At 46.1% G+C, this 24,422-nt stretch overlaps 1 protein-coding gene across 2 annotated transcripts in view; it reads left to right on the plus strand.

Annotated features, from left to right (window-relative positions):
• The window catches only part of LOC146811648 (interferon-induced very large GTPase 1-like), a 242,018-nt gene that overhangs the window by 88,153 nt on the left and 129,443 nt on the right, over positions 1-24,422 (plus strand). Inside the window, exon 4 of one of the 2 annotated variants that reach the window (XM_085618616.1) lies at positions 4,418-4,477. The exons of the other annotated variant lie outside the window; for it this stretch is intronic. Within the exon in view, the coding sequence (XP_085474742.1) occupies positions 4,418-4,477 (60 nt within the window). The remainder of the gene's footprint in view (positions 1-4,417; positions 4,478-24,422) is intronic. 2 annotated transcript variants of the gene reach the window in all.

The raw sequence follows: 24,422 nt of genomic DNA on the forward strand, positions 1-24,422 counted from the left end.
ACCTTCTTCCGAGAGGCTCCCCTAATTCATTCATCAATTGTTCCCTTTTTGGCCCTCAGCGGCAGACCAACTTCCCTCTCCTCACTTCCAATTTCCCCCATCGACTACCTCGTGCAGAAAACAGCTGATTCGACTTTGTCTTGTGTTGTCACTGCTCCAACTGGGTTGGCAGCTCATAACATTAAAAGGAATTACTTTACATCGTTTACTAATGCTGCCAGTAGAGCATGAGAACAAATTGGAATACCACAAGCTATCTGGAGAAGCTTGTTGTGAAGTTTCAAGAGTCCTGAAGAAAATGAAACTTCTCATTATTGATGAGGTGAGCATGGTCTCAAACTTGATGCTTGCCTTTGTGCATTTAAGAATGCTGCAAATTCTTAAAACAGAGTATGATGTGTTATTTGGAGGAAAACACGTCATAGTTTTTGGAGATCTACTGCAACTGACTCCGGTAAAAGGACAACCGGTATTTAAAACACTTGCCCATGAAGATACCAGAAAGTCTCTTGGCAGTGTTGGTAATGTGAACATTTGGAGTAATTTTGAATACAAAGAACTGACAACAAATTTGCGACAGGCAAATGATGCTGAATATGGAAGTATTCTTCAAGATATAAGAATTGGAATTCTTTCAAAGCAAGGGAAAGAAGCTTTCGAGAGTCGATTACTTTGCAATGTCTTTCCAAATGAAAATGCAGTTCCTGCAAAAGTGTATGTGGAAATTGCTAAAAATAAGTCAGTGATTTGCTTAATGCCAACACTGCGCGAGTGTTCAACATTCAACGAAGAATTATTAAAACTGGAAAATGAAGAAATTGTAAAAATGGAAGTCATCGATAAAATACTGCATGAAGGAATCACTATTATTTTGACGGGAAAGTTGAGATCAAAACTGGATTGTTTAGAAAAAAAATATCAAACTGCTGGTTTAGAAAAGACACTATGTGTGTAAACTGTTGGGTAATTGTAAGGCGTAATTTGGATGTAGAGAAAGGTTTAGTTAATGGTGCAATGGGAAAAGTGGTGGATTTTGTGAATTATCAGAAAAAAGAAGGAATTTAATTTAAAAAAATTAAATTTGATCAGATTGATGAAGTTAAAGAAATTGGTCGTTGTTCAGTTCGTTTTTTGCTTGTTAAAGATTTATATGTCCGTAGGAAACAATTTCCATTTTCTCTGGCATATGCAGTGACTATTCATAAATCTCAAGGATTAAGTGTAGACAGTGCATTGGTGAACATTGGATCTACCGTATTTAAAGAGGGTATGGCATATGTTGCTTTGTCGTGAGTCAGAACATTATCTGGTTTGTTTTTGATTGATTTTGATGAGACAAAGGTTACTGCAGATGCAAACTGTGTAAAAGAGTATAATAGATTAAGAAGGGTGTATGCTCCAAATTTAGGTCAATATCCTGTATTTGAAAAGCGTGTGGTTGGTCGAAGAAGAAGGTTAGAGAATATCTTTTCTGAAGGTTTCAAGAAGGGAAAAGAACAAGATAATGTGATTACAGGTAAAAAGAAATTGGACACTGTTGGAGAGATTGTTGGTTATCAGTTTGAAAATAGTTCTGGTGTCAACTGCTATGCTAATTTAGTGGTCAATGTTGTTTTTTATCTGGAAGGTTTGCGAGAACAAATTATGCAGAATCGGCAAAAAAGATTTTGTTCTCTGTTGCATTCTGTTTATGAAAAATTGACAACATGTAGAAGTAAAATACAATCTGTTTCAGATGTTCGTAGTCTTTTGGATGTGTGTTCTGGTTCTACACAATTTACACAAAATATCCAACAAGATGCTCAGGAATTTTTAATGTATATGCTTACCATTTTTGAAAATGAAGGTGTAGAAATAGAAAATATTTTTGGCCTTTCTTACAAATGGGAACTTTATTGTGAAAATTGCATGTATACATGTAGCACCAATGTAGACACTGAGAGATTTCTGTATTTAACATTACCAAACTGTAAATCAGTGTCTTTCAATAAATTAGTTAAAGGTGCAATTCAAAACATGGAGTGTAGCCAATGTAAATCAGAAATGTTATCCACATTATTCTTAACAAAATATGGAAAATACATAATTTTAATGATGCAACGTTGTACAGCTGACGGAAGAAAATTGGATACTTTAATAAAGCAATTTGTAGCAGCACAACTATCAGTATCAGGAAGGACTTTTGTAGCAATTGCAATAATTTTCCATGATGGTCCTTCCACAACATCTGGACATTACACTGCCTATCTAAAATTTGACAAAGGCTGGACACTTTGTAATGATGCCCGGTTGGTTTTCAAACAACATTTGCCTAGTGAATTACCAAATTCCTACCTAATATTTTTAAAGCCAAAGTTTTAGGAAGATAATTCACTCTCTGAGTATTTTGTTATTATAATTTAATAGGACTACCATTGGACAATTTACATAAAGGAGTGCAAAAATACCATTTGGCCTCAAGGAAAGGTATATTTTTGAATTATGGACTTGTCAGTGATGTCATTTGAGATGTCATCAGTGATGTCATGAGTGATGTCACTGACCATGTCATGAGTGATGTAATATGTGACGTCATCAGCAGTGCATTGCGGGGGCGCGAGTTATAGTTAGCTGAACTAACTATTACAGGGGAATTTCTAGGGTTTTGTACGATGGAAATGTCCAGCTAACTATAACGCCCTTGAAACCTATGGTTTTTTCAGTGAATATATATATATATATATATATATATATATATTATCTGTTAATTTGTTTTATTACCTTATTTAACAATTAAACAAATTCTGAAATTATAATCTAAATTAAAATTATTAGTTCAATAGTTTTCAAATTAGATATATGTAAATATAAATAAATGTCTAACTTTTCAAAAAATGTTTTTGTTGAAATATATCTATTTTATTTTTATTAAATTAATGTTACTGTTTGATATATTGTTTAATATTTAAATTTATATATATTTAAAAAACGATATTTAACACAACAATATTAATGACAACGATATTATTTTCCAAATTATTTTATAGCTACAGTTATTAGTATAGGATGATGATATTTTTGACAACAATATTTTGTATGGCGATATTTCATAGGCGATATTTTGTCAGTGAACCCTGTAATAAAATTGTTAATACCTCTATAAGGATCAAATATGCTTAGGAGTCTGATTGGTTACTTTATTGGCTAAACAATTAGTAATTTCCCCAATTATTGTATGCCAAGCCAGGTAACTATTTTCGATTACCTAGGAAAGCCTTAAGGCCTCCAGTTCATTGCCTCAAGCATTCAGACTTCTTATCTGCTCCCCCAAAATCTCTGATCTCTTTATACCTTTTCCCTGTGATTCTCTTTGGAGACTTTAAGGGAAGCTGCTGTGCAGCCTATCATATCTGCACATGTACCGAAAGAATATTGTCTCAGACACCTTCCAAAGGCAAGCAACTGTAAACATTTCTGCTTCTAAGTTTGTTTCATACAAGGCCTGATGGCTTTGCTTCACTAATAACTTCCAGGACAAGAGAATAGAAAATTTCCTGTGTTTGTTATTTTTGTTCGCATGATTGTCAATCTGTTGCGTTCTCGCACACACTGGACCGCATTACGATGTCGGTTGGAAACTCTTCCGATCAACTCCGTTTCGGAATTGGTTCCAACCGAATCGGGTTCGATGAGACCGACCGATTACGATGCTTCCGAACATCGTTCGGTCGGACTTGCATTGACTCCCGACCGACAACACAGGTTACTATTGAAAGAAAGGTTTGGTGCGGAAAACCTTGCACCCTGTGGTGGGCCCCCCTTGGTGCCTGCCACACTGCATGGTTTTCCAGGGCGGTCCTGTGGGTACACCCAAGGGCCCCAAACGGAAGCCTCCGGGTGAAGGGGAGCCTGCTACAGGACCCCAAATTCAGATTCCGAATGCTGTTTTGTGTTGGGCAGGCTGATTTAGAACGGCTGTTAGAATTTGACATCGTAATCACTTGGTCGGAAACCGTGTCCATAGAGCTGTATGATTTGGCTCCGAACGACTTTGGGACTCCGAGTGCCGATCGGAACAGAGTTGGACAGTCTGAGCGGTTTCCTTGCATCGTAATCGGTCGGTCGGAAACTTTTCAGATTCGTTTGGACACATGGGTTCTGAAATGGTTTAGGGAAATCCGAGTGTCGTTCGGAGGCTTTCCGACCGACATCGTAATCAGGCCATATGTTAGCTAGGATCTTCACTTATTTGTTTTATATGGCCTGAACTTTATGCATGCGTACTACAAAAGCTTGTGCCTTTCGCATTTGACATGCAATTTGGCCTGGTTTATTTGTGTTATCAAGAAAGCTCTGCCACTTACTTCAGGCCAGTTCAGTTTTAATTTTCTTTAAATGTTTTGTTAGTGTTGACATGTTCCTCTTGTACTTTTTAAAGGACCAGAACCTGATGGGAAAGTTGAAGATAGTCAAATGGAAACTAAGACCGAAATCAAAGGTAAGTTTGTTTGAATTTAAGAACAACTTTTTGTCCTGCACACATGCACCAATCAACATTTGTCTTCAAATATGTAGTTTTTAGTTCACACAATTTTTTCATATTTAGTTTTATCCCTTTCTTCTTACTGGGGTCACGTCAGATGATTTAATTTTTCTGACCAATAAATAATGGGAGTGGGTGTTCGTTGTTGTGTGCAGTAAAAGAAAAGCATTTGCACAGGAAGTCCCTTTCTGCCATACCCCTCTATTTAATAGAAACAAAGCACACCAAATATTAGACAAATGTATGCTAATTAACGGGCGAGTCCTTTACCTCGTTTCCTAATGCTGACACAGATGTTGTTCCTACTTGCTTGCTAAAATAAATACTTTTGTGCCTATGATAGAGGAGGTATTTCCTAGGACCAACCATTTAGCTTTAAACTATACACAGGACTTTCTAGTGAGTCCTTCCTAGAAAAACCCAGCAATGAAAACATGCAGAGGGTGATCTTAAATGTGGTACTTTACCTTAACAAAACAACAATCCAACCATGTTTTTCTCACATAGACTTGTGTGTCCTAGACACATTTTAGAAACCTCTTTTGAACCTCTGGCTCATGGAAATATACGTAGCAAGAGTGCTATCCCTTACCACTTCTGAGGACCATGTGTGCATCAGAGCCTTACAAACTTTCTTCGCCATAGCTGAAAAGGCTGTCTTTTTCCAAGCCAAGGATGAAAATGTAGTAGTTCTCTATTGAAGCTCAAAGTCCTTTAAAGGGCATTGTTGTAACCAGCATTTTGTGACTTAGTCATCCTGCATTCGGCTTATGCATTTATTGTAAAAAACATAGATACAAAACCATAGCAAGGGCAATGCCAAACACATTAGTGAATCACAATATCTATCTCAAGAAACCTGTTACCGTGTATTTGAATGCCCCTAATGGGATTCTGTTGGTAATATTTGGGGGAAAAACAAATCTGAACACTTTATATACAAAAATTGTTGTAAGATGTGTGAAATTGTGGCCCTGCAGGGTATACCCCGCCGATACGATCTGTTGCCAGTTTTCATCTTTCCAATGCCGTTCAGGACTAATACACCCCTGCCTTCACCAGCTAATGTCCATGGCTTTGTTGCCTTTAATCTCCAGACTGCATATCGACACGGGTGTCTGTAGACAGCACAATAGGCTTTCCTAATATTACTGATAGGGAGGCGGGAATGTCGAAATCCTCATAGTGGCTGTTTGCACCACCATTATGTTTAAAACTTTTTACCCTAAAAAAACTGCTAAACCAATTTGCCCCATTGGTTCTGGGATTTATCGAACCAATCTTTTACACTTTTCTCTCATTCCTACATGTTCAATGAGTAGAAGTCTAGAAAATACGTTGTGTGTTGCTGAGTTTGATCCAAGGTGTTTAGAAAGAATCTCATAATAAACAATCTGGTGGTGATAACAGCAAGAACTAAATGGAATAAACAAGGGTTAACATCTTGCTTTTGAAAAATAAAATAAACAAATTGATGCCCTTTGCATGAACATGTGTCTGAAGTTTTCAGTCATTCTGAGAGCTGTATTCCTTCGCCCTGCTGCATTGCAGTGTGATGACCTAGTACTCTTGTGGAACTTCCCCCTACCCAGAGAGAAAATATTAAAGAGGTAATGTATAACTCAGACATATTACTAATGCATTTAAAGACACCACAGATAGAACCGCATGCATTGCTGCCATTACTTCAACTATAGAGACACCTCTGGTCGTGTTTCACTTACTCTGCAGGCCCAAACAACATTTTGTGACCTGCCCTCAGATGCTATGTAGAAGAAGAATGGCACCTAGATGCTCAACCCTGTAGGAATGTAAATAAAAGGGGCTTTACCAAAGGGCAGGTCAAAGTGTATGACAAGCACCTGCGGGGTCCTACTTTCTACAGAATAATCACTTTCAGCAACAACCGAAACAGACGCCCTGTAGTCAGTTGAGGAACCCAGTAGCCTTCAACCTCCATGGGCGAGGCTGTGCCCTCCTTAAAAAAGACAATTCTGTTTTTCTGTCTCTAATGTCCCGCTCCCTGGAGGAAGGTAGAATCTCAAACTATTTTCTTTTATGGAACAGAATAATAGTACACCCTGGTTCTAGATATCGTTTAAAAAAAAAAAAAATGTTTATTAGTTTTTACAAGGAATACAACCAGAACATTGTGGTCACAGTGCAACAACATCCATCATCCGGTGTGCATTTATGATCTAAGGCCCTTCGCACCCTCCGCAAAGCACTCCATTAACAAAACACATTTCATTTCATCTGAGCCTGCAACAGGTATTGGGTTAGGTACTGCCAGTAATCTCGAGGTTTCGACCCGGTAGGCAGTTCCTCTTCGTACGTTTTTAGTGTATCCTTACAATACGTTAAATCAGCGAGCCAGTCTTTGACTTTTGGCGCACTCCTGCCATTCCAGCTGAGCGATATTCTCCGCTTTGCCATCAGTAGGGAAATCATACAGAATTTGCGCTTTTGAGCTTTTACCCCAGGCAGCAGACCCAGCAAACATATACTAGCCGTGCAGCCCAACTCCCCTCCCACCATTTCTCCCAGCAATTGCATCACCTGCACCCAGTACTCCATTATCACCCCACAAGACCATGCCAAATGAAGAAAGTCCGCCCCTTCTTGATTACATCGCCCACACCTAGAATCCAAGCGTAACCCATATCTGTGCAATCTGGCGGGTGTGTAATAGGTCTGATGCAGGTACTTGAAGTGGAGTATGCGTAGGTTGCCATTAGGCGTCAGCATACCAGTCAGTGTGCAAGCAACCGTCCAGTCCTCCTCTGTCAGCGGAACATCGAGGCAGCTATTCCACCTCTCCATGGCCTTGTGTGTGTGTGCCGCAATGTCACTTTGTAGTTTGGCATAGAGCGTGGACACCAGGCTTTTGGCCTTCGGTGTGGTGATTATCCACTGCAGGGCGGACATCGCCGGGGGCTCTTCCGGGTACGTCGGGAACAGAGTTTTAATAGCATTCTGTAGTCTGTGGTAGTTAAATTGAAACAGTAGTGTTTTATTACTAATGAATGTCAGCCTGTCAAGCGTTTTGAATGTACCGTCCTCATAGAGGTCTCCCAAGGTATCTATACCGACCTGACTCAGCAATCCCACCCCCACCTCTTCTTGGGTTTCCGAGATCTCAGGGTGCCAGTGGAGCCGGAGCGCCGGGGCGTATAATGGCAGTTTATTTGCCTTCCTAGCCATCAAGTGCCACTTCACCGGCTCGGTCTGCCTCTCCAAGGGGTACTCCATGGGGTGCGGTTGTGTGCTGTCCGTCAAAGGGATAATCAGAGATTTATCCCAGTTTATAGTTACACCCGAGTGATGAGCGAACTTAATATATTCCCTCAACAAAGAATTCAGATTGTCCCCTGGATCCCTCACATACAATAACATATCGTCCGCATACAGTGATATGTGCAAAGGCCGTTGTGGAAACTGCAAAGCTGAGTAGTGATGCCCCTGTCTAATTTTGCATGCTAGCGGCTCCAGCGCTAGAGCAAACAGCAATGGGGACAGCGGGCACCCCTGTCTAGTGCCCCTGCGGATATCGATGGGCTCTGAAATGTATTTATTCACCCGGACTCGCGCCACCGGCGCGTCATACAGCAGCTGTATCCACCGGAGAAACATGGGCGGGAAGCCCATCCTCCGTAGCATAGTATTTAAATATGGCCATTCCAGCGAATCAAAAGCCTTGGCTGCGTCCAGGAAGACCGCCGCGGCCTTAGTCGTAGGTGTCAGGTAGTGTGACAGCGCAAAGAGAGTCCGTGTATTGTGTGCGGTGGAACGCGAGGGGATGAACCCTGATTGGTCGGGTAATATTAGCTTAGACATTAAAGGGTTAAGTCGGGCAGCGAGCAATTTGGCCAGTATCTTATTGTCAACATTTATTAGAGACAAAGGCCTGTATGAGTCACATAGCTCTGGGTCCTTCTGCGGCTTGAGCAGTGCCAGCAAGATCGCCTCACGTAAAGTCGGAGGCAGGCTCTGTTGTTCATGGGCATTCCCATACATTTCCATCAAACGGGGTGCCAGCTGCTCCACAAAAGTCTTGTAAAATTCACAGGTAAACCCATCGGGGCCTGGCGCCTTACCATTGGGCAGTGTTTTGATCACTTCCGTGACCTCCTCTACCGTGATTGGCAGAGACAGATATTCCCTATGTGTGTCTGACAGCCACGCTATCGCCACGTCTTCCAGATACTCCATTATTGCGGCTGGCCCCGCCGTCGGCCTAGAGGCGTACGTTGCACTATACGCAGTCACAAACTCGCTCAAAATTTCTTGCGCGCCAAATTTTTGCTCCCCCCGCGTATTGCGTATCACATGGATGGTCTGCGGTGCACGGCCCTCACATATTTTAGCTGCCAGGTGCCTTCCCGACCTACCCCCCTCACCATATGCTCTCGCTATCTGTCTCTTCGAAGTGTATTTAAGTTCGTCTTCCGCATAGTTTTGGTACTCAGACAAAAGTAGTCTGATCTCACCCAATAGTTTAGCATCGCCCGTTCTCACATATTCCCCTTCTAGCAGTCGCATTTTGTTTTCTCTCATCGTCAACTGCTGACGTATGTCTTTTAGGATACCAGCATTCGTGCTAATACAGATGCCGCGTATCGTCGCCTTAAAAGCATCCCACAGTATACCGGTATCTTTCATAGTGGGGGCATTGTGGTCAAAATAGTCCTTTATCGCCTGTCCAATTGTGTCTTCGTATAGTCGATCTAAAAGGGCTTTCGCGTTAAACCTCCAGCTGAAAGGAGGAGGAGTGTAGCATGGAAATTCCAGGGACAGGAGCACTGGATTGTGATCCGACAGTGTCCGCGGTAAGTGTTTAACTTCCCTAGTCCATAAGGCAACGTCACTAGACACTAACCAGTAGTCGATGCGGGCCCAGCTGTTGTGTGCTGGCGATGCGTGTGTGGCCTCCCTCCCCTCAGGATTCCTACACCTCCAGATATCAATAAGTCCCCTGTCCATCATCAGATCCTGTAGGACATGTAGCGCTCGTCTATGAGGCTCAATCGTCGCCCCCGATCTATCCAGGTCGTCAGAGAGTGCTACATTGAAGTCTCCACCCCATATCACATGTTCAGCCTGCAGATCCCTCAGCTTACCCCACAGCGAGTTGTAAAATTGCGGGTCGTCTACATTCGGCCCATATGTGCTCACAATTGCCAGTCGCTGTCCACGCAGTAATCCAGTAACAATAACAAAACGCCCCATGTCATCTGTCACCGTGGTGTCTACCTTGAGATGCAGTCCCCGTCTAACCAATATGAGCACCCCTCTAGCATAGGAGGAGTACACAGAGTGATGTACTGACTCAGCACACCGCCGCCCCACGCCAAGCCCACGCGTTGGCGCACAGTGTGTCTCCTGTATGAGTGCAATATCGATGTGCAGTCTATCCAAGTACGCAAGTGTCTGTCTTATTTTTTGGGGGTTATTAAGGCCCCGTATATTCCAGGTCAGTAATTTGAGGCATCCAGCCTCTACCCTATCGCCCCCCATTTATCAACAGCATTGTGCAGGCCGGTCAAACACCAGCAGTCAGGTAGTGCGAGACTAAGGGGATCCGGGCACCCACAGACCTCGTGTTTCCCTAGCGCAATTTTCCGGATTTCAGCGATGCGTCTTATGCACAGTGACCAACAAACCAACTTTGCAACTCCATTCCCCCTCCCCCCACCCACTTCAGCACCCCAACCATGCCAAAGACATACCCCCTTACAATAAATCAACATAGAATGACTAGGATTGGGGATCACCCGCTTTGGGGGATCGCCCAGAGCACACATCTCCATCCAACTAAATGGATGTGGACGGGATTACATTAGGAGTTGGCACCAAAACACAGCATGTCTACACAGGCACCTGACCGTCGCCGGACAAAGCGCACAATTATCGGGGAACCGAATGTGGTCAGTCTCTCCAGAACAATACAAAATCCGCCCGGCGGTGGGCAGCATCCCACTGACTTTCCCACAGTCAATTCCAGGACCCCACAGATGACATCGGTCCTCAACCAATGAGCCACTCAGGACCTCCCAAATTAGGGCCAACATTTCCCATTCCCTCAGGCACGTAGATCCACATGCCAGTCAGCAGCGCCCATCAGAACATCAGTCTCGTGTGTGTGGTGCAGCGCCCCCTGATCAATCCTCCACCTGAGCATGAGGCAGTAGGGCCAGATAAAGCGTGTGGGATGTTCGTGAAGAAAACCTAGTTCGCCCCACTTGTACTCACAGCAGTTCAGAAGAGTCCCACTGGCAATGTAAGTCAACGATGGACTCCCCTCGAGGCCCAGGGACCCGGCGCAGTTCCACCACCTTACCACATGCTGAAGGCGCGGCAGCTGTACACCACCCGCCTTGCCGCTCTCCGAAGTCTGCACATCAGCTGCCCTCTAGTCCGCATCCGGATCCTGATCCGTTCGCTGTCGCTCCTTACGCTGAATGCCAATGCGCTTGACCAGATCCTGCGCCGCCTTAGGTGTATGACAAATCGTCGCTCGGCCCTCGTGCGTCACTCGGAGCCTGGCTGGGTAGAGCATCGCATAGTCAATCCCAAAGTCGCGCAACTTTTTCTTAACGGGGTTGAATTCCCTCCGCGCCAGTTGGACTGCGATGGTGAAGTCCGGGTAAAACTCCAGCGTGTTGCCCTGATTCGTTATTTGCCGTTTCTCTCTCGCCAGCCTCAAGATGACATCCCGGTCTCTGTAATTTAGGACCCGTGCAACTATGGGGCGTGGAGGGGCCCCAGGCTTCGGTCTAGGCGCCAGCGATCGGTGCGCTCGCTCAATTAGGAACATTGGGGAGAGGTGGTCGGCACCAATGACATTACGGATCAGCTCCTCCACATATGTTTCCATACGCCCAACGTTGGTGGACTCCGGAACCCCCGTGATCCGTACATTGTTGCGCCGGGACCGCGCTTCCAAATCCTCCGCCTTGTTTCTTAACACCTCCAGCAGCTGTTCCACTTCCGCACATTTTTTGGTCGTAGCCTGGGTGGCATCCTCCACTACCCCAATGCGAGTTTCCGCCTCCGTCAGTCGCTCCCCATGACCATCCAGCTTCGCCGCCATGTTATCCACTCGGATTGTAATGGTGTCCAGCTTGCCGTTGATGTCCTGCAGGCTCTGTTGGATAGCCTGCAACACCCCCTCCATACCCGTGTGCAGCGCCTCTCCCGCGCCTAGGGCAGTTTCCGTTTGCGACGTGGCGCCCTTCGTCTGCCTTTTGGACTCGAACTGGAGTTTAGGTTGATTCTTGTCAGGTTTCCCCATGGTCTTGTCTGCACACAGCGGCCACCAGAGACGTGATCGACAAGCGGCAGATACCCCCAGTGAAGGGGCCACAAGCGGCGTCTCACAGTCACTATATGTCCTGAAGCAGTCCGCACTGGAGGTATGGGTGGGCACTCAGCCGCAGCGCCCCTCGCCCAGTTCACGCACCTTCCACCTCCACTTGCCCTTCGTGCCCCGGGGCCAGGACAGGCACCCAGCTCTCTTCAGTCACAGCCACGATCCCAGGGGGCCCACCACAAGCGTTAATGTCCTCCAGCGCCACACTCGCTCCAGGGCCGGCTACCCAGCACAGCAACCTCCTCAGCGCAGGCCCGGTCCCCAGACGGTAGCGTGACAGGCGCCGTGCAACAGACCTGCACCCTCCTCGGCGCCTCGGCTTCAGCGGCCGCCGAAGCTAGCCGCCCATGGGTCGCCCTCTCGACCGTCGCAGTCTTTCCAGGCAGCCCTCCGGTCCCCGACAGCGCAGTGATTCGGCGCACTCAGGCAGGACCCCATGCGCAGACCAGGTAGTGCTCACCGGGTTTCCGCTCATCTGTCCTCGTCGCACGTTATTGTCCGCCATAGCGGGATCCGAGAGTAGTCTCCGCCGCCATTTCGCGTCTCTCCTCCGATGCACGCCAGCCTCTCCTGTCGGCAGCCAGAGACAGCAGCGCAGCCTCCGCCCTCAGAGTCCACGGCCCGCACATATGTTTCCACACTCCAAGGCATGCCGGACCGCCGATCTCGCCAGTGCTTCGTCACCTCGGTTCCCGGAGACTCTGAGCGGCGCCATCTTGTGCTCTGCGAGTCGCGTCCAGGGCCCAGAGTTCCGCAGCTCGCCCCCGCTCTCACATCACCTGGAATTCGCTCCACACCGCATCCATGCGTGGACGCCCATGTCCGACAGTCCGTGCGGCAGTTTTTAGCGATCTCCTGGCCCCTTACATGCTCTTTTACGCCGCTGTTCTTGTCCGTCCGGCGGAGCTGTCTCACCAAACAGCCATTCCGCTGTGCGCCCTCTAGCGCCCCCTGGTTCTAGATATCGTTACCCACCCCATATTCTTCCACGGGTGCTAAAATCTTTTCTCCTTCTATATGTAATCTGTCCAAAGTAACAAGAATGTAAACTTACCCAATGTCCTATAAAAAACAAGTGCCCAGAACAGGTGTTGCGGTCGTGGTTCTAAAGACGCAGTGTCAGGAAGTTGGCGCTTCATCACATATTGCCCCGATTCTTTTTCCTTCCGAACATGTGCCATTGTTTAGCTGGATTCAAATGTTTGCATTCTAATCTGCGCAAGACAGATATTTTCCAAGATTTCAACATTGACAAAAAACATTACCAAAGCCAAGTCTTTCTGTTTGGCTTGAAAACCACTCCCACATGTTTTTCAACCTCATTGCAGTATTGGCTGCTTTGTACTTTAGCATATAGATTATGGTAGTGTGACGCAATGAGCACTGCACATCCTCTTATCACAGTATCCGATTAGTAGTTACAACAAAGCATAATAATGTAATCTGGGGTTCCATGAAAAAACATAACCCTGCTAACGAAGGGTAAATACGCAGCTTTTGGCATAAACAGCCTGCACCTGTATTTTCTAGGGATGAAACACATATTGGCTGTGGGATACACAAGTTTTCATCTATCTTCTTAATAATGATCAGCGTTAAACATTCAATGAATGAACATTACCTTGTGGACTCTTTTTGATCACACCAAATGCTATTTTGAGTGATCCAAATAACAAATTTTCTGCTTTTATTTTCAGAAGGTAACCTGTGTCTGTCCTTTTCTTGATGGGCTGCTGATTCGAATTCTCATTTAAAAGTAGCCAGGACAAAAACTTTCCGCAATTTGCTATCCAGTACTTGAGAGTGGATGGTGACCCAATTGTGTACAGACTGTGGCCTATTCAGATCAATGGTTGTTGCTTAAAATCCACTCCTTGGCCCCACAATGGAGCAAGTGTACTCTTTTTGGGGTTCTATGGCTTTATACATCTTTCTAGTCCCAAACACTGAGCAGTCCAAGAGGCCTTTGAGCAAGCCTGGATGAATGACCGCGTCGGAGTGCTGGATCTTGGAATTATTTGTCTCATTATGCAGCTCTGCAATCCAATCCATTTTAGGTTGGTGCAACAGGAAAGACTTTGCAAGAAGTTCCTTTTATACCATGCTGAAAGCTTAAACTATTGTCACGGATTTATTGCTGAAAGGTAAGGAGTATATGTGTAAGATCTGATGACTCAAGTGAAGCATCCTACAAAGGAATTGCCATAACAGGACAACATCCCCTAGTGGAGATAATCCATCTAGTCTTAAACATTTTCCTTCAGTGATAAGGTATGATCAGACTTTCTAAACCAACAGTAGGTGCACAAAATGCTACCGGAAAAAAAAAGGGAAGTACGAAGTCTGTGGTACTCTCGACGGAAGCTCTGTGTATCAGGCACTAGCTGTTGACCAGCCACATCTGCATCATGGGAGTTCATCTCGCATGACTACTGAACTCTAAGGCAGGCACATTCAGCAGACACATTCTGGAACAGCACACATGGATGCAAATAAAGTGTTCTTAGACATCTTTGCTATGTAGGGATCTCCATACATCAATCTACCTTTACAGAAGAAGATGTGACCTGCCAAACTATGCCTCCAGGTTCCCAGAACCTAAATCCAACAGAATGATCTTTAAATAAACTGGTTGAGAACATTTCTCCTTGCCTTTCTAACAATTCTCGGGTAGAGTGAAATTGAATAGATTGCCCTTGTGATGGACCCTCACGGTGGCAGAAGACCGCTAAGTCTCCTTGTAACCTTGTGATGTTAATTCTTTGTTCAGCCATTGAAACCTCCTACTCCTAAATGTGGTGGTGGGACCCAGTGCTGGAAAACTATATATTTTGACCCTTACCAGATCCACTGTTTACCACTGCAAAATGTAGGGCTGAACCAGCCTCCTGAAGCTATTCTAAAAATCAGTTTACCCCTGCTTTTGCATCTTAGTCTTCTTGGGAGTATGTGCCCAGCAATCTGACCTCTCACCTCTTTTTCAAGAAACTTCATGTTGGATTTACTGTGTGATTTGAGTCACAGCACTTTGATTTAGCCTTGGTATCCTCCCTTCTGGCTCCCAGGGTAGTAACGCATGACTCCAAATGGCCCATATCCTGCTCATTCGATGCAGAATGCCCTTCGACCTCTTCCTGTATCAAGTTGATCTTAGCAACTATTTGCTAGATGGTCTGTTAGAGATAGCTCAGCACAGTCATTAGTGTCTCCTCTCAGGCAGAACTGGGTCAGCGGCTTCCAAACTCCCTGGCTGGGCATGTTTTGCTTCTCTGGCACTGTGGGATTTGGACAAAATGAAATACCCCTTGTCTGAGGGCCCCTTTTGATTTTTGGGGAAACCTGGATTGTGCAAATTAATCATTAATCATTAGTAGGAGGAGACAGAAGCACAATGGATCAGGCACAGTGACTTCCGAACCAGCTCAAAAGCAGCACATAAGAAATCCCCAAATCAGGTATTTGCTGCCATCTGGCTAGTAGCTCAGCTTTCTTCGCATTGAAGTGCAGACCATCCTGAATCCTTTGTATTGGACACTTCCCCACTGTTTTCTCCTACCACAGCTGCAACAGCCATGGGGAGTCCTTCACAGAGCGTGTTACAATGGAGGGCCTTTCACCACCACCTCTATTTCAGTCACTGGCCATTGCACAGTTCACTGCAGCATCTCAAAGCAGCACCACCTCCATCTTGACTTCCTCATAGCAGCAGGGGAGGATGTGGAAACTGCCACATTTCTAGACCAAGCACCAGTCTTCCAATTTGGGAAACTGATCAAAAGGCAAAACACAATGCCCAGTCTCCAGGCACTCCTTAAGCAGACCCTCTCCATTCCTTGTCAAATTGATGCAACCCTAGAAACGGAGCATCTCAACCTCATGCAAGATTAGCAGCAATTGCAAAGCAATTTTAAGTTCCTTCCCCCTGATTTCCAAATTTAAGTTGTGCAAAGATAAATCTTGTTGGTCTTTAATGGCTCAGTAATTGGTGGTACCTACTACATGTTCATACTTCCACATACGAGTCTGTATTTGCCTCCAGGATATCCGGCAAAAATCTACACCACACCCCCATCTCATAGTGTAAGCCAACTTCCTAAGTATGCACCATACCTGAATCCTACAGATGACTGCATCAAAATTGTGAAAGAAGTCAAATGTTCTACTACCAGATCACTTGCACCTTCAAGTGGTAGAGTTTCTATAATGATGCATAGAGGAGAAGATGGACCCTGAATCTGGTCAGGAAGAAATGGTCCTTCCACCCCTACGTGGGTAAATCAGGGTTTTGATTGTCTGTTATTAAGGATACTTTTGGTTGCAAGCACCACTTATCATAAGTATGTCCATTTGATGCATACATCTTCATAATTCATTGGATTAAAGATTTCCTAGAAGGCTTTAGAAAAGTTTCCCCGACCGCCAAGTAGATCTTCTTCACCATTTACTCCTATGGGTATTCAATATTGAGTTGTCAGATTTCAATCATAAGCATTTGTATTGCACTCAAGTGCGAAGGTTTCTGGATGTGCTGCACCATTCATCGAAGTAGAATGATCAAAGCAAATTGAAGAATGTTAGAACAAGATTAACCTTAGGACTCCTCTTTACCTACTATGTCTATATTTTATCTTGAGGAGAGTGGACATGTATTCTAATGGTCAGTCCCTAGGAAGAAAATAGGTCTTCCCACATCCATAGGGTTTTCCTACGAGCTTGGCTAATAGAGGATGATCTCATATCTCTAATGGAAACATAGCAACACAGCAGAATTACAATGTTCAGGCTTTTTTCAGATGTACAATTTGTGAGCACATATGATGCTATGAAATAGAATTATACATTTTACCGGAAGACAGTCAAAAAGAGGAAAGATGTGATAAAATGTGGCTGTCTCAGAAACCACTTCATCCAGTCTTTTTGCCGTCTGTTGATTAACTTTCCTTGGGTTGTAGCAAAAATAGGTACAAAAGTAGTCATTCTTCAATCCAACAATTTCCTGGCATATTGTGGCTTTTAGTTTTGCTCCCCAAATGGCAGCGTTTTACAGCTGGACAAATATATAGTACTGCTCCTACTCGGTGCTCAAATCTTTTTTTGAAAGACATAGTACAGCTGAAGGGAAAAGTACAGGGTTTTGGCTGAACTAATGTGGGATCTTCACTCCATTAATAAAAGACATATAACTCACGTTGAACTTTTGAAGCATGTGATAAGACTATCACCATGACTTCTGGTTTACTTGCAAGTAGGGCCAGGTTATTATTCTTTATCTAGCTTTGGCCTTCCTTTTATATTCCCTTAAAGTTCTTGAAGTTCCTCACGGGGATGGATGGCTCGCTGCTACAGTTCTAGATACGGAAATCTCCTTTATTACCTAGTTCTGACCATAAAAAGTGTTAGAGCTATAGGTAGAGGTTAAATAAGATCGCAGACCTTGTAGATCCCTAAGTGATGCCAAATGATACAGGAGTGCAAGAGGGTAGGTGTTCACCCCAGTGAGGCCGCGTGGTTCTCTTGCCTCAAAGTCCTTAAATCAGAGATCGATGCAACAATATACTCTGGTCCAGGGGTCTCCAACCTTTTCTGCAACAAGAGCTAATAATGTTCTATGAAATTCATCCTGAGCTATTAATATTATAAAAGTGACTGCAGTAGACAAGCTTACATTAGTGGCCACCATACATAAGATTACTAGCAGTGATCCCCTCAGTACATCAGGCGGGATTGCCAGCAGTAATGTAAAAACAGTAATGAATGCCTCAACATGGGTATTACATAGCAGTGAGTGCTGCAACGGCCCTGACACCAAGGTTATTATATTAGTTATATGTCAGCCCTATGCCACATGATTTATCATCCAAATATCAGCTTGAAATATGTTTTGAATATTAAGCCATTTTTCTCAAAACATCGGCTAATGAGTCCGGAAAATACAAACATTTTCATCTCAAATATACACTCTAAATTTTAGTATACCTATATTCAATCAACAAATAGTGTCCAACATAGTAGGCTGTGCTGCACAGAGAAGAGTTACTCACCCGTTGAAGAAGCCTGCCCTGGTCAGTGGTAGCACAGGTGCTAAAAAAATTCCTGCAAGTCAATTGCAGCCCCCCTTTCAGCCAACCACTGTAGCTTTTGTCCTCATATGTATAAGGGCCATCTAGCAGGGACACAGGCCACCTTATGCATCCATAAGCATAGAAATGTTTGTTTAGTTGTTTTGCATGACAGGTAGTTACTACAAGGAAAGGTGCACCACCAGTAAAGTGATATCAAAATATAACACTTTCATGGATGGTTACTTCAGTGAGGGAGCAATCCATGGTTTACTTAATCCATGCTAGCTTATCACTGATCAACAAAGAATGGTTGATGAGATCTGAGACTATAGGGGTTGTCCGTTTAAGACCCCCTTTTGTGCCTGTGCTAAAAGTGGATCGCCAACATCTCACTAGGAAGGTTGCCTTCTTGGTGGCGGATACCTCAGCTAGAATCACACATGAGTTTTAAACTCTATGTACTCAGGGCCTCAAACGATATTTCATGGTAACAAGGTGTTCGAGGCATGTGGGCTGCTGAATTCATATCTGTGCATAGATCGCCACCTAGTGTTGGGTCCGGATGTTTGCACGTTGTTGTCCTGGAAGAGTCTTCGAAGTATCCTGAGATAGGTGACTCCTCCCCTGGACCACAGTGCGCATGGGCATCCTCTCCATCCTCAGATTGTTTTTTTCCGCCATTGGGTTCGGATGTGCTTATCTTGACTCAAGTTAGGGAAAACTTTTTTTTCAGGCCAAAAGGCCTTTAGTTCGCGTCGGTACTGTTCCCGATCGGTATCGACAGTTACTTGTTAGTTTACTGACTTCAAAAACAACTTTTTCGCATCATATCCGACCATCGACCCCACATCGACGATGGAATCGAGGACCCCATTCAAGCGGTGTCCTGTTTGCAATGCGAAATATCCCCATGTCGACGTCCACCCGGTGTGCAACAAATGCCTTTCACCGGATCACGACGAATCCACATGTATGGCCTGTGCCCGATTCCGATCCAAAAAGACTCCGGAATCGACGAGCAGCGAGACTTGAAGCGCAGCAAGCGGCACCGGCCCCAACCAACATCTTCAGCGCTGAGGACGAAGATGTGGAAGGCGTGAAGAACCTACCCTCCAGCCCCGCTTACGAACACGATTCTGGATCGGAAGACATCGAAGAACACCTCTTTCACAGGGAAGAAGCCAACACCGAGGTAGGAGACTACGATGAGGCCTTAGGGGCCGAAGAAAGTAGCTCCGGTGACGAGCAAGGCCTACCCGTACAGACGGAGGATATCCCAGTGCGTCAGTCTATGGCTCCGGTCGAAGGATCGCCTTCGGGCCTTACCCAAGACCTAGCCCGCAGTTCTTCGCCCCGCCCTCGGGCCCGGCCTCGGACATCCAGCGAAAGCCATTAGTACCCAAAACGACTGGTTTCCCTTCCTCGAAACCGAAACCAATAGTCGTATCGGTTCCACAGAAACCAAAACTGAAACTGGTCGGATCGAAGCCCACTACACCTTCGACGCCAGCCAAACCCGTCGGCACCGACCGCACCAAACGGGACTTCGGTGCCGAACTCGCAGCAGCCGACGTCGGCGCCGACACACGAAAAAGGCCATCGGTACCGCCAAACCGCCTCGGCACCCGGCACCGAAACAATCGGCTCCGGCCACAAAGGTCAAAATGGCCGCTGCGTCGCACACCACTTCGAAAGCAGCACCTAAGGCCCAATCATCGACGCCGTCGACAGCTACTACCTCTCCTCGACTCGATGACCCCGTGGCCCCGAAGAAGTCCACGCCTGCCTCTACAGAATCGCTCGGCGCCAAAGAACCGTCGGCGTTCCAGGTGCGACAAGTTGCAGCGTCCTTGCAACGCATCAAAGAAAAGGCAGCCCTCCAGGACACGTCGGGCTCCGAGCCGAAAAAAGCTCAAAAAGCTTCTCCAGCAACACCCAACATCACTTTTGGCCTGCCGCCATCCACGGCGCCCAAACTGTTTGAAATCAGAACACGTGTCACCCAAACTAGGATCACACCTGCCGAACGCTCTCCTACGGAGACATCACCGTCCCACATCATCGATGCCGACACCGGCAGAATTATGCTCCACAAGCGGAGAATATCTTCCGAGCAAGCTTTGGACTCCTACCGGATCCCGCTAAAGAAAAAGCTGCCAGCGGATTCGGAACCAGTTCTTTACGAACGTCTCCATACCTCTTACCCAGATCCACAGTCCTTCTCTCCGAAACCTTCCGAAACCGACGTTTTGGAGGACTACATGGGTGACGACGTCCCCTACCCCAGGGAGATGGACCCTAAAGGCCAACAGGACCCTGATCAGGCTTGGGATGACCCTGTAGACCCGGGTGCAGCTATGGATACACAGGACACGCAGCTATATGGCGCGAAAACGTCTCCCACAGAGGACACTGCCGCATTCAACGCCCTCATTGAACGTGCTGCGGCCAATCATGGTGTGCAACTCCACTCTGACACAATCGAGGACGATTTTCTAATGGATACTTTCGCATCCTCAGAAAGGAATATCAAAACTCTGCCCATGTTGAAGGGTGTCCTCAAACCAGCAAAGGACATTTTCAAAGAACCCACCAGGGCAAGAGTAATAAACCCCAGGATCGACAAGAAATATAAGTCGACGCCTGGGGACCCTACGTACATTAGAGGCCAGTTGCCTCTGGATTCCATCGTAGTCGCTAATGCTCGCAAACGGGCACACTCTCAGACAACTGGTGATGCTCCTCCCCCGGACAAAGAGTCCAAGGTGCTAGAGACCTCCGGCAAACGGGTTGCAGCCCAGGCAGCTAACATATGGCGTATTGCCAATACCCAGGCGCTCCTAGCTCGCTACGATCGCGCACACTATGACACATTAGAAACCCTACTCCATTATCTCCCTGACCAATACAAAGAGGGAGCAGAGCTCCTCATCAGGGAGGGACAACTCCTCACGAACGCATCCATTAAGTGTGCACTGGATGCCGCAGATACAGCTGCCAGAGCAATAAACACCAGCGTCATGCTACGACGACACGCCTGGTTACGAATCTCCGGATTCAAACCTGAGGTTCAAAATAACATCCTCAATCAGCCGGTCAACCCCGACTACTTATTCGGACCAGAAGTTGACACCACCCTAGAAAAAATAAAAAAGGACACAGACACTGCAAAGTCCATGGGGGCTCTCTAAACGCAGACCTTTCGGAGTGGCTCCTTTCGTCGCCCCGGAAATAGAGGAGCAGGTAGAGGACAGGGGTCACAGCAAACCTACAACAAGGGCAACACACAAGGTACCTACGATAAAAACACCCGGGGTGGATATCGTGGCTCCAGCACAAAGGGCAGAGGACGCGGATACGGCAATACCAGGTCCTCCCCCAAGAACAAACAGTGACACCCTCTCCCTTCCTCCCGACCACATAACACCTGTCGGGGGAAGGCTACAAAGGTTCCTGTCCACGTGGAACACCATCACCACGGACAGGTGGGTCAAAGATATTATCAAACACGGTTACTGCCTAGAATTAACCTCCACTCCACCCACAATACCGCCAAAACACCGTCCTATATCCTCGGAGCACTTAGCGCTATTACAGCAGGAAGTGCTAAGTATGCTGAAAAAAGGCGCAATAGAGGTCGTACCCGTCCACGAGCAAGGTACGGGGGTGTACTCCCTGTACTTCTTAATACCAAAAAAGGACGGGTCACTCAGACCTATACTAGACCTGAGACCCCTCAACCGCTACATTCTCTCAGAGCATTTCCACATGCTCACCCTACAACAAGTCCTCCCGCTGCTCAAACAGGGAGACTTCCTAGCCACGCTAGACCTCAAAGATGCGTATTTCCACATACCCATTCACCCCTCACACAGAAAATATCTCAGGTTCACTATTCAAGGGCAGCACTACCAATTCAAGGTTCTTCCCTTCGGCGTGACAACAGCACCCAGAGTTTTCACAAAGTGCCTAGCTACAGTGGCTGCACATCTACGGAGGCAACATATTCACGTCTACCCTTACCTGGACGACTGGCTTGTTCAGGCACAGTCAGCCCAGCAATGTGCCGGCCACATATCCCGCACCATTCACCTCCTTCACAATCTGGGATTCTCACTAAATTACCCAAAATCACATCTCCAACCAGCACACGTACAACAGTACCTCGGTGCGACCATAGACACTCTGGCAGCCACAGCTCAGCCAAATTTAGTGAGGATCAACAGCATGCAAATGCTGATTTCAAAGTTCACACCCCAACACTCCCTTCCTGCGCGAGTGTTCATGCAGTTGATAGGCATGATGGCCTCCTGCATTTTCATAGGTTCACACGCGAGACTACATATGCGCCCGCTTCAGGAGTGCTTAGCACGTCAATGGAATCAGGCTCACGGGCAACTAAACGACCTAGTGTTGGTGAGCGGTCGGGCATACAACTCTCTGCATTGGTGGAATCCACAAAACCTTTGCAAGGGCCGACCGTTCCAAGAGCCTGTTCCACAAATAATACTGACGGCGGACGCGTCTCTCCAGGGATGGGGAGCTCATGTACTCAACTACACAGTGCAGGGACTATGGACAATACAACAAAAGAAGATGCACATCAACCTTCTAGAACTGATGGCAATCTTCCTGGCAATGAAAGCATTCAAGGTACACTTGTGCAACAAAGTCGTGTTGATCCGGACGGACAACATGACTGCCATGTACTACATACAGAAGCAGGGAGGAACACACTCTCCACAGTTGTCTCATCTGGTTCAGAGCATGTGGAAGTGGGCCATTCAGAGGAACATATTCCTCATGGCGGAACACCTCCCCGGCAAGGACAACCAGATGGCGGATCTGCTCAGCAGACACAGCCACCAGATGCACGAGTGGGAGCTACACCCGTCAGTACTCCAACCGTACTTCCAACAGTGGGGTCATCCAAAGATAGACCTATTCGCCACAAACGAAAACGCAAAATGCCAAAGCTTTGCCGCCAGGTTCCCACATCCGCAGTCGCAGGGCAATGCGATATGGATGAACTGGTCCGGCAGATTTGCGTACGCTTTTCCCCCAGCACCATTGATACCGCTGGTGGCACGCAAACTCAGACAACACTCACTAACACTCGTCCTGGTTGCTCCAACATGGGCACGCCAACCATGGTACACCACCTTTCTCGAACTTTCCGTGGTGCGCATCAAAGGCTGCGGATCAAACCCGCGCATTTGACGCAGAACCATGGAGAGATTCAGCACCCAGATCCGCAACAGCTGAACCTGGCAATCTGGCTCCTGAAGTCCTAGAGTTTGGCTACCTAAACCTGCCACCTGACTGTATGGACATCATTAAGGAAGCTAGAAGACCCACTACCAGAGCTTGCTATGCAGCCAAATGGAAAAGGTTCGTAATTTATTGCAATAACAATGACATTAACCCGCTAGACGCATCCATCCAAAACATAATTTGTTACCTCTTACACCTATACCGATGCAATCTGGCATACACCTCAATACGTGTCCATTTGACCGCAATATCAGCCTATCTCCAGAACAGGCAGCACCTCTCTTTATTCAGAGTGCCTGCCATCAAAGCATTCTTGGAAGGACTCAAACGAGTAATTCCTCCAAGCCACCCACCAGCTCCAATGTGGAACCTCAACTTGGTCCTCACACGCCTGATGGGTCCACCCTTCGAACCTCTACACTCATGCGAGATTCAATTCCTCACCTGGAAAGTAGCATTTCTAGTAGCGATCACTTCGTTGAGGAGAGTTAGTGAACTCCAGGCACTAACCGTTCCAGAGCCATTCATACAGGTTCACGCCAACAGGGTCGTACTACGTACCAACCCCAAATTCATGCCCAAGGTGATATCGCAGTTCCACATAAATCAAACTATTGAACTGCCTGTTTTCTTTCAAAACCCACAAACTGTCGCAGAAAGAGCACTCCATACACTGGATGTAAAGAGAGCCCTCATGTACTATATAGACAGGACTAAAGTCTTTAGGAAAACAAAACAACTTTTCGTTGCCTTTGCCCCACACCACAAAGGTAACGCCATCTCCAAAGCAGGTATAGCCAGATGGATCGTTAAATGTATTCAAATTTGCTATCAAAAAGCTAAACGCACATTAACGATTCCCCCACGAGCCCACTCAACACGTAAGTTAGGGGCCTCCATGGCTTTCCTGGGAAACATTCCTTTGCATGATATATGTAGAGCAGCCACCTGGTCCACTACACATACATTTACCAAACACTATTGTGTAGATATGCAATCAAAACAGCAGGCAGCTGTAGGACAGGCTGTTCTCAAAACTCTTTTTCAGACCGCTGCAGCTGGCACTGGTAGCCGCCGCTAATAGAGGGTACTGCTATATATTCTATGCACAGATATGAATTCAGCAGCCCACATGCCTCGAACTGAATATGCTACTTACCAGTATGCATCTGTTTTTGGCATGTAGGGCTGC

The sequence above is a fragment of the Triturus cristatus genome, chromosome 7 (genome assembly GCF_964204655.1).
Source record: "Triturus cristatus chromosome 7, aTriCri1.1, whole genome shotgun sequence".
Classification (NCBI taxonomy): domain Eukaryota; kingdom Metazoa; phylum Chordata; class Amphibia; order Caudata; family Salamandridae; genus Triturus; species Triturus cristatus.